Here is a 12,022-nt window from a genome sequence, read left to right on the forward strand (position 1 = left end):
GTATTTGGGTGATGCAGCAGAACAATGATCATAAATGTCAAAGTAAATCTACTACAGAATGGCTTCATTTAAGAAAAAAACAGTTTTCCTTATGGGGACCAGTCAAATGTCCCCACAAGGTCAAAATTCTCAGGGCATTTTCAGTAAATTTCTGACTGTTTTGAATGCTACTAAACCCCCCCCCCCCCCCCCACACACACCCCCCTCCCAATGATCTTAAACGTCAAAGTAAATCTACTACAGAATGGCATCACAAAAGAAAGTCATTAAAAATAAAAAAAAAAGTTTTCCTCATGGGGACCAGTCAAATGTCCTCACAAGGTCAAAATTTCTCAGGGCATTTTCAGTCAATTGTTGACTGTTTTGAATGTTACTAACCCCCCCACCCCAATGATCATAACCATCAGAGTGAATCTACTAGAGAATGGCTTTAAAAAAAAAAAATACAGTTTCCCTTATGGGGACCAGTCAAATGTCCCCACAACGTCAAAATTCTCAGGGCATTTTTCAGTCAATTGTTGAATGTTTTGAATGCTACTAAAACTCCCCCCCCATTATGGAAAACCAGAATATGGTCACCCTACTACTACTCTGAATAAACAACTTGCCTGTTTTGACTGAATACTGCTACAAAAATGTATAAGGTTGCATATAATAAAGCTGACAATGACCCCCAGAAATACGCCGCTAACATTCTTATTTGATCAGTTTTTAGCACCAACAATAACTAATATATACTTTAAATAGTAATTTATATAAATTGGCTAAGTTTTCATTGTGGCCTCTGTTTGCTTTTTCAGGTGCAAAATGATGTCCTTGAATACTCAAATTGATAGTGTAATTGTACAGAAAGCAGCCGTGACTGTTAAAAACAATGACACGGTATCGATGATGTGAGGCACTACTGAGATTTACTGGTACTGTGGGTATCAGCAGGTCATCACCACTGGTTGACATTGGGTTGACTGTAGATGGAAAACATATGCACATGCATGGCACGCTGCTGGTTCATTCTCATTTCCTCCCTTCCAATGATGCACAAAATCAAAAGTGTCCCCATGAAGAGGATTTTTTTTCTGGCATTAGTTAAGGACTAATTTGGTAGAGGTACATTACATGTAGGGTCGGGGTTAGTAAGTGTAGCTTTTCATTCGTTTGTATCCAATAAAATGCTTTCCTGTTTATTTATTTGTTTGTTGGTGTGATGATTAAGTCGGTATTTGCTGATCCTTATACATGTCCATCTATGTCTGTAGAGCTCCCTAGGTGTCCAAGTGGGCAGTTCACGTTCCGACCCCTGCCTCTTCCACCTCCGCCACCACATGCCTGCACCTGTTCTCGCCCGGCGCCCTATGCCCACTCCACGATGCAGAGGAACACCATACCTGTCCATGACTGCAGCCATTCCAACCAAGCATCAGAACTGAGCACCAGACAACCAGACAACAACTGGGTGCTCAAAAGGAACATCCCACTGGAAGCCAGGTTAGTACTAACTTTGGACCAAACTAAGTTCCATTCCCTCAGCAAGGTGTTTGGTATTCTCAACACAGGCTGGCAAACATGAACGCATTTTAAATTTTTATTTTCCTCCCCATCAGGCAAGTCTGTCGTCCTAATTAATATGGTCCCTCTCACCTTTTGCTTTGACATACAGCCTTGTTACTGAATATGGAATGCTTGATTGTTGCCTATGCTCTTAATATGAACATTTCTCGTTCATATAGTTACTATTTATCTAAGAAAAGAATAAGCCCGATAACACAAAGACAAATTTGACAGGTAAGGGGGAGTGATTATTGATAAGCAGTCTGGATGAACAATTCCGTTGAATTGTCAACCTCAGCTGCAGGAGGTCTTTCTTGCACTCTCTCTCACGCTCTCTCTTTCTATCTCTCTCCCTCTCTCGCTCTTATTTGCAAGAAATACTTCTAAGATTTTTCTCGTTCTCTATCATTAATGAGCTTTGTGGACTGATTAATTAGCACTCCCAGCCCATCAGAGATAAATTGCCTGTGTGCTTACCAAAATACTCTGACGCTGCTTTACAATCAAAGTGGTCTTTTTCTCTAAAGTATTGCCTACTGAATTTGTGCAGAGCTAAAATGATCATCAATAATCATTTATGGCGTGTATAGTGTAACACATAATTATTCACTATCTGAATCAGTATCAGCTGTTATCGTCAACTGCATTATTGGTGTCCAGTGTGAGAGAAGTACCCTTTACACTACGTCGAGTTGACCCATCAATACCAAGGCAAAATGACTGATCTTTGCGAAACTGTTCTTTGGGGCAGTAGGAGGTCCATTGATGTCCATTGCACATTTTGAACATCGTCTTTTCCACAGGCATCTCCTGTTCAAACATGGGCCAGGGTCCTTGCAAGCCACAGCCAATCAGGACTACCCACTCTCCTCCAGCACAATTTACTCTCCACCCCCACGTCCTCTGCCCCGCTGTACTTTCTCCCGGCCCACGTTCATTTTCAACAAGCTGTACAAGTGCTGCAACTGGAAGTGTACTGCCCTCAGCGCCACGGCCGTCACCCTTATGCTGGCCCTCCTTCTCACTTACGCTATGGGTAAGCCACTCCTTTATTTTATTTTATTTTTTTAATTTATTTGTACCACTCTTCCAACTCATCTTTCACTTAATGTTCAATTACAACTCTTCCTTTGTCATCTGTAAGGCCAAACGTAATAAAACACGAGGCCGAATCAACAGCGAGAATCATATTTTATTTATTTTAAGAGCAATTGATTGAGAACTGGGCAAGAGCTGTGAGAGGCGAGCTTGGCCATAATTGCTTTTGTGTCTTCCTGGGGGGGGGGGGGGGGGGGGTCATTGGGGGGTGAAAGAGGAAATTGTCCTCCCGGTTTGTCGATGAAGCGCCTCCATTAGACTTTTCAGCTTTGTCATTTATTTATTTATTTATTTAAATGATTGTCCATACTAAATGCATGTGACCACAAGTTTCAGACGATGAAAAATGTACCAATTGCCACACAACGGATTTTATCGAGCTATTTTTGCTACATCATTCTGTCCGGCTCATTCCAGCTTGATTGTTAGAAAACCATTTCACAATTACTCGTAGGAATAACACGGACTGTTCTATACTCTGCTCGTGGTTCGAGTGCTGGGCCTTGGGTAGGTTAGCAAAAGATGTCACTGTAAAATGTAGGGTGTTGTGACTGCATTACCCAAATCCATAATCACTGTGGGTATAAACGAATGATATGTTCACTGCTCTTTACAAAATAAAGTTGCACACTACACTCTGAAGACCATTTTTTTAAAAATTTTTTTTTATTATATATATATATATATATATATATATATATATATATATATATATATATATATAGAGTTAGCGTTTAGGTTAATGTTGAAGAATCGGGATGCAGCAACCCTGCGGTCAAGTTTTTTTGCTTTCATCTATCCCTTTTCTCACGTACATCTTACTCTCTCGAACACACGAAGCTAAATATGACCTTTTGAATTTCTTTGTGCTCCTAAATTATTTTCAACAGACCTTAAGGCGAATCACAGAATGACAGGCCTCTTAGCCTCTGTGTGCTCAGTGTCCAGGTGTAAACATAGGTTTTGGCTTTTCAATGCAAGGTAAAGAATGGATGCTACGTCTGTGAACATTAATGTGCATATTATTCAAGATGATGGGGGATAAATCATTGTACGGTGAACAGTACTCCTCCGACTTTTATTTCATAGAGCACAGTCTTGTGAAGTGCACTGTATTTTTCTGACAGTGTTTTTGAGAGATGAGGAAAGAAAAAAATAAATCGTGGCTCGTTTTTTTTTTTTTTTTTTTTTTTTTTAAAGCCTGTTCCTGTAGTCCCGCTCCTAGAATTCTATTTTCTGGTTTGTGATGGCACTCTAGTTTTAATACTCACAGCTCTGAGTTGACCAGAAAGCTGTTTGTGTGTTTTTTTTTTTCTTCCAGGATGAGCGTGTCATCCATAAAAAATGTCAATTATGAAGTAGCAGTGAGTGTTGCTATGCTGTTGGGTTATATCTGCGTAATAGATGTGGTTTTCTTCATATTCCGGGTTGCTCTCTCTCCCTCTCTCTCTCTCTCTCTCGCTGTCTCTCTCTCTCTCTCTCTCTCACACACACACACACTTTCTGTCTAGCCCTCAAATCTGAAGTGGAGGAAATGAGAAATACCTAACTGTAATATTTGCAGAAAAAAAAAAAATTGAATATATATAATTGGGTCTGGTGTTATTTAACTTAATTCTTACAGAAACTCAAGAGAACTCAAGTGAAACGCTTTCCTCTTCCAAAAATATATGCAAATGGAAGACGTGTGATTTGACGGGAGCTCGGGCGCTATGAAAGCTGCGCTGATAATGGCGACTGATTGCCACATGGCAATCATATTCAAGTGATGCCCCAGGAATCACTCGGCAATGATTAGACGACACAAAAATGACTAAATTACTGGAGACTGCTGTCTGCTGCTCGTAGCTCATAGCTCACTGCCTCCGTCTTCGCCATTACTCATTCTTCAGTTCTATTGTCCCCATCATTCAGAGAAAAGAACTGCACCCCGCTTCGTTTTATGTCTCCCGAAGGAAAAGCTTCAGTGAGAAAACACCCTGTCAGTACAAGCTTACAGAGAGGCAGGATGTAAATTTAGGATTTAGGACCTGATCTAGTGCAACATCTGAGCTAGTGTATTGTGTGAGGTAATGATGAGGACAGCCCAGGATTCGCCCGTCCCGTTCTCTCACGTTATACTAAACATGTGGAACTGTACGTGAAGCTGTGAGATAAAGCTGTTCGAGGAAAAAAAAGCTGGGGAAGGTGTGACGAGGAGGAGGGAGAAGCCAGATTGTGATACCTGGCACTGATTTGGCTAATCAGCGGGAGAGAGAGCGCTGGAAGTGCCCTAAAGGCGGCGAGAGATGCACGTGCACGTGGTTTATTTTATGTCAGAGCTTGGTTTATGATTCAACTTTGTTTGTATTAAGCTGGTCCCTGTTTCCTCTTTGCCCTGCTTTAAAGTTTGTTAGAGAAGGTTATAGAAGGGATCAGCAACATTTCAAACCTTTATAGGAGCAATGGAAATCCTACTATGGCAAAATATGGCACAACACAGACATTACCAAGATCAGGTCATCCTTCCAAATGGGCAAGAAGGGCAGTTGGAGAAGTGTCCAAGACGCCAGATACGACACTGAAGGAGCTACAATCTCTGAAATAGGAGAACCTGTGTAGATCTCAGCAATATGATCAGCTCATCACAGATCTGGCCTGTATGAGAGAGTGGCCAGAAGTAAACCACACCCGAACAAGGCTAAGATCAAGGCATGCGTGTAGTCTGTCAAAGCCACGTGATAAAATCTGAGCGCATTTTGAACTTTTATTTATGTATTTTATTTTATTTTATTTTTAGCCATTTGGTCTTAAAGCAAAGTATTCCGTTTCGGTTTTCATGAACCACTGCTCTTCACCGACAATTCCCGTCTGGTTTACAGGCCAGTGAATGTATTTAGGAATGAGATTTGTTAATTTTGCAATCCTGGCTGTGGAGCCACCATCAAAGTGCGGACCCATGGATTTTTTTTTTTTCTGGTTCAGGTGGCTGTGCTCTCCTTTTATGATTCACAGAGGTGCCATCGATCGGCCGATTCTCACTGCGTTCTTTGTCTCAGAACGCTGCGTTCTTCCACAGAGGCACTGGCTTTGCCCTTTTAGCACGTTGAATGGAGGAACGGCATTTATAGAGTGCACCGTGCTATGAATTATTCCTTGCACACCAGACTTAGATGCCACTCATCCGTGTCATATTTACTCACCCCCCGATCCCTAGGTCGCTACAAAATAACTCGGTCTCCTCCTTACAGTTCTGCTGTCTTTTTTTTGTGTGGGTTCTAACCATCGTTTGGATGATTGACAAAGAGGATGGTTGCTTTTTTGTCCTTTGATAGGACGACCCTGTCACTTAAAGTGTCTCCTTCTCCCTGGTTGGGATGTCAGTGCTCCATTTAGTTTTACTATTTGAATGTTGTTACACAAATACAGAATTTTCTTCCTGTGTATAATTAATATACATCGGGTGAACGATTAATATTGTAATTGTTTCAAATAGAAACGCCGTGGTTGGCGTCTTAACCTTCTAGCAGACAGTTCAGAAAGCTAGTTTTAAAACTTTACTGCAGTTGAAGACTGGGAGCAAAAGGGAGCCAGCACGCCAAGGCAATCTTCATGCTGCCATGGATCAATTTGTTTGTCAGAGAACAGGACTAGTGTTGAACTTTTTTATGGTGTGAATTATTAATATGCGCCATTTGTTAACCAGTCAACAATTCAAATGTCACACAATATGGCTTCCTTCTCTTAATGCCTCATGGTGAGTCATTTTTATAAACAACCCTATTGTCATGCTTCACACCAAATCTGTTGTCTGGATGAGATTGCACCTCTCCACCACCCACAATTGCAGTGTTTCTTTCTCTGTAGTACTCTGTCTTTCTTGTTCTCTATTTACTGTCACTCTCTCTCTCTCTCTCTCTCTCTCTCTCTCTCTGTCTGTCCCACGCTCTCTGCGTTTCGGTAAAGAACGAGTAAAGAAAAATCACTTTCAAAATGATATTAAAGGGATTATCTTCAGAAGATCTTTTTGTCTCTTTTAAAAGTTTTAACGCTCCTGGTTGCTTGAATACAGGATAAATCAGTGTACTTTGCTTTGCATGTCGAAGGGGAGATTTTTTGGGAAAGCATCGAACAGTTGGCTTTTTTTTTTCTGGCCTAGCATTGTTGTTTTGTCTCTTCAGCTTCAAAGGCAGTGCATTTAGAACGGAAGTCTGTCGCGTCAACACTGTCAGCATCTAACTAGACAACCCAGAATTCAGCACGGCCTACAGACATGGCTGCTGAGCACAACAACACCCAGACCTTCTCACGATCTCATTCCCCTGATTACCGATATCACACCTGGACTCAATCACCTGCACCACCACACTCACAATGTATAAGGACTCTCGGTAGTCACGCTCCGGGCGAAGTACGATATGCGCGTATATGTGTCTTTTTGTAGCAGTCTATACCGAGCCGTTTGACCACGTTTTGACCTCGTTTTGACCTCGTTTTCATCTCGTTTTGATCCCGCCTTGCCCTCGTTTTGACCTCATTTATACCTTGTTTTGACCTTGTTTTGACCTAGTTTTGACCTCGTTTTCATCGCGCTTTGACCTCATTTTGATCTTGTTTATACCTCGTTTTGATCTTGTTTTGACCTCGTTTTTATCTAGTTTTGATCTCATTTTGACCTCGTTTTGACCTCATTTCATCTCGTTTTGATCTCGTTTTGACCTCGTTTTGACCTCACTTTGATCTCGCTTTGACCTCGTTTTGATCTCGTTTTGACCTCGTTTTGACCTCATTTCATCTCGTTTTGATCTCGTTTTGACCTCGTTTTGATCTTGTTTTGACCTCATTTCATCTCGTTTTGATCTCACTTTGATCTCGCTTTGACCTCGTTTTGATCTCGTTTTGATCTTGTTTTGATCTCGCTTTGACCTCGTTTTCATCTCGTTTTGATCTCGTTTTGACCTCGTTTTGATCTCGCTTTGATCTCGCTTTGACCTCGTTTTCATCTCGTTTTGATCTCGTTTTCATCTCGTTTTGACCTCGTTTTGATCTCGTTTTGATCTCGCTTTGACCTCGTTTTCATCTCGTTTTGATCTCGTTTTGACCTTGCTTTGATCTCGCTTTGATCTCGCTTTGATCTCGCTTTGATCTCGTTTTGATCTCGTTTTGACCTCGTTTTGATCTCGCTTTGACCTCGTTTTCATCTCGTTTTGATTTCGTTTTGACCTTCATGTTTTTGCTTCTGCCTGCCATTGTTTATGCTGTTTGTACATTGCCTGACCCTTGCCTGTTTTACTGACGTAATGTTATTGGATTACATCTTTGTTCTATTTACCAAAATTGATTAAAACCATCGAGTACCTACACTTGCATCCTCAACTGCGTCCGGACAAAGCCCTCATCCTTGTTTGCCCTTTACAAAACCTGAGATGTCTGAAATTTATAGCAAAAAATGGAAATGTTATGCATGTAACATTGTCTATTGCAAAAATAAATATCATTCTATATTCAGTAGTAATCAAGAGATAGATGCCACAAAGGCAAAGATGACTGTAGACCGACTCATTCCCTATTTTATTTATTTCTTTGTAATGTATGATTTTATAGGTTCATATATGGAAAAGGGACTCCTGAAGCACAGAGTATATTTTATGTTCTGCAGTAGCACATACATTATTACAAACGTTGACATATATTACCAATTATATATATATATTATTTACAATATATTTCTGTTTTCTAAGGGGTTTGTTCCTCTGTCATTTTTCACCACACACTCTTTTCTGCTGGCTCCATAGTCGGGTGAAGGACGGAGCCGCATTAAAAGAGTATAGCCCTTCTAAAACTGATTTTCCTGAATCATGAATCGTCATGCACTTAGCTCAACTCACTAATTAACATGACAAATGAGTTGTTTAAAAATTTGGCCAAGTTCAACAATACTTCCATTGTTGCTGGGTAGCCAGAAGTCTGCCTGCCTCTGCCCCCATTCCCCTGTCTCTCGCTCTCACTTTGTTGTATATTTGTAATATAAAAGCTAATTTGATGTGTAGTATCATGTGATGTGATGTGTATGTATAGGTGGGTAGACATTGAGAGGTTTATAGTTCGAAGTCAGTCTGACATGGGGATTAATACCTGTCAACTAATTGAATGGAAAAGGGAGAGATCTTTCTACAGAGCAAAAACAATATGTTCCCTCTAGACCTTTGAAGAGAAAGAGACAGGAATGTCAGACGCTTCAGGAAAGGCTCAACACTATTGTCTTCTATCTCTTTTTTTTTACATTTTCAGTCCTGAAAGAAACGTTTCTTATTTCGTGCTATCTCTCTGACTGGATGTTGCATTTGTGCTGCTATTGTTGCTTGGACATAATCGATTAATTGTCGAAAATAGTCATTAAATAGATTTATGAAATAATAGAAGTTTGGGAGAAAGGCCATGCCTGAAACATCTCCTTCCTATCTATCTAACTATATATTCCCATCACATGACCCGTGTGTATGCCCATTTTGGGGCCTGGCTTTTAACATTAAACACATGCTGCACACAACTCTAGGTGTAAGAGTACAATTACTAATAAGAGCTAAAGGATTACTTTCCATACTGCTATTAATTGAAAGCATAGATGGTACGTATTATGAGAGACTAAACCATTTTGAATTGAAAGGTGGTGGTGGTGGGGGTTAGTTAATGCTGATGGAGAAGTTTATTTCACTCTTGGGCCCTCTGTATGGGAACACACTTTAGATTGCCTACTGTTAATATTTTCCTGTTATGTGAAATTGCTTGGTTTACAACTACAGGGGGATAGCGATGGTGTACACCGTGAAAAGTGCATATGTAAGAATGACGAATGGTGCTGGAGCTTGAACGGTTATCAATAAGATTGTCATTTTCTTTGTGATTTATCCTGAACTGTTTCAGCCCCTTTCTTAGCATATCTGGCCTTGGCATCATCTGGTCCCGGCCTCCTGCAGGATCCTTCAAATGCAATTTCATCTGCAGCCAAAATCTAATCAGCCATCACCCACCGTGTGCGAAATCATTTCGAGTTTAATCCAGATAACTGTTTTGAGGGCAATTCTGCTGACAAACACTCACACAGGAATATACTGTATAACCTGCTCTATATTATAAGAATGGAAAAAAAAAATTCTTTATTATAAGAATAAGAAAAAAAGGAATGAGAATAATCCTCATTTGTATAGCACGTTATATGTCAGGGCTTTGCATAGGGTATATTTATATTTATTATTCGTTTACATGTAGCATTACATGCTATACATCTACATTTCGGATGCCATACAAAAGGAATACAGACAAACAAATAAAATAAAATAAAAAAAAAAAAACATAAAATGTAAACATTTTAAATAAGTGTCACTCTTCATCCATTAACAACGTGATGTGTGCCCCATAAGTCTCCTTTTTAACGGGCGATCTGGGAATCGTTGTGGCATATGGGAAAGAAGATTGGACTCATCAAGTGTGGAGAGTGTGCTCCCGCCTCTTCAATGAGACACAATCTAGTTACCTTGACGTAATCGTCTACGGGTGCGCACCAGTGACTACTTTACAGCATCACCTTAGTGGTTTAGTAAATGTGAACATCACTGAGGAGTGGAGAAGGAACAAAATGATGGTGAGCTTGAAACAGAAGACATTTGGTCATGGTCTTTGCCTACTAAATTGAGGTTATTCGAAGCATCGGTGAACAGTAAAAGCAGCCAAAGTGGTAGAGAAGCATTACAAGTTTATATCTCAGAAAGGACAACGTAAACATGACTGTTTCTATTCATTTATTGGATTGAGAATCTCTGATTGTTACAGTCAGGAGGTTGTGAGCTCACTGTTTAGCCCATACTGGTAAATACCTAAACTGAGGCAGCATGAGTTATAGTGGATGTTCATACATTGGAGTTTGACACATGAATGCATGTCTGAAATCATACAGACATAAATAGTTTGAATTGTTATAGTTCTCTAATTACTCTTGGAAATGTATGTAATTATTTCATCTTTCATTTGTAGTTAAAGGAGGAGCACAATTATATTATATATATATATATATATATATATATATATATATACACACCGATCAGACATCACATTAAAACCACTGAGAGGTGAGGTGAATAACATTATCTCGTTACAACGGGACCTGTCAAGAGGTGCAAGAGATAGCACAGCAAGTGAACAGTCAGTTCTCAAAGTTGTTGGAAAGATCTGAGTGACTATGACAAGGGGAAAATTGTGATGGCTAGACGACTGGATCAGGGCAGCTCCAAAACGGCAGGTCTTGTCGAGTATGCGCTGGTTAGTACCTAGCAGATTTTTCTAAGGAAAGACAACCTGTGAATTGTCAGAATGATCATGGCCGCCCAAGGCTCACCGATGCATGTGTTGAGAGAAGGCTAGCCCTTCTGGTTCGATCCCACAGAATAGCTACGGTAGCATGGGACTGCGTCGAGTGCCCATGCTGACCCCTGTCCACTGCCAAAAGCGCCTACAATGGGCACGTAAGCATCAGAACTGGACCGTGGAGCAATGGAAGAAGGTGGCCTGGTCTGATGAATCACGTTTTCTTTTACTCCAAGTGGGCAGCCGGGGTGCCAACGCTTCAGGATGCCATCTCACCAGGATGCACTATGGGAAAAGGCGTTCTGGCAGAGGAAGTGTGAAGTTCTGGCCAATGTTCTGCTGGGAAATGTTGAGTCCTGGCATTCATGTGGATGTTACTTTGACACGTACCACCTACCTAAACATTGTTGCAGACCAAGTACTTCATGGCAACGGCGTTCCTTAATGACAGTGGATCTTTCAACAGGATAATGCGCCGTGCTAGACAAACAAGTCCGATCCACGGTCCGATCCTCGCAACTTACAGGATTTAAAGGATCTGCTGCTAACGTCTTGGTGCCAGATACGTCGTCCGAAAAATCGGATATAGTCAACCAATCGGAATTGGCCATCAAGACCTGCAGTGTAAATGCAGCCTTGGAGACAGGGCTAGCACACTGTCCATTGCTGATTTTTTATGCGTACTTAATCACACAACACTATACACATCGTTCAACCGATTCTAGTATAAGCTTGTTAAGCCAATGGCCAAAGCTACAGTGTTTAATCCAAGCACTTCTTCAATGATGCCTAACAAAGGGGTTCTCTCAAGTTGGTGGCAAAAGATTTACAACTAGAATATAAAAATTGATTTCCCATTGCATGTATTTCTTGTATTTCCAGAGGTAAATGATTCAAATTGGTATGGATCCATGCTTTGATCCTGTGCGGAGTTTTCCATGTTCTTCCTATGTCCGCGTGGGCTTCCTCTGAGTTCTACGGTTTCTTTCCACCTCCACCTGGCTACTTGAAACTGCCTGTAGGGTGTTAATGAATG

At 40.8% G+C, this 12,022-nt stretch overlaps 1 protein-coding gene across 1 annotated transcript in view; it reads left to right on the top strand.

Moving 5' to 3' along the window:
• Positions 1-12,022, top strand: part of tenm1 (teneurin transmembrane protein 1) — a 122,244-nt gene that overhangs the window by 27,202 nt on the left and 83,020 nt on the right. The window contains exons 5-6 of the mRNA XM_053630620.1: positions 1,257-1,485; positions 2,352-2,584. Coding sequence (XP_053486595.1) covers positions 1,257-1,485; positions 2,352-2,584 — 462 coding nt within the window. The remainder of the gene's footprint in view (positions 1-1,256; positions 1,486-2,351; positions 2,585-12,022) is intronic.

Source organism: Ictalurus furcatus, chromosome 8, assembly GCF_023375685.1.
Source record: "Ictalurus furcatus strain D&B chromosome 8, Billie_1.0, whole genome shotgun sequence".
NCBI classification, from domain to species: Eukaryota; Metazoa; Chordata; class Actinopteri; order Siluriformes; family Ictaluridae; genus Ictalurus; species Ictalurus furcatus.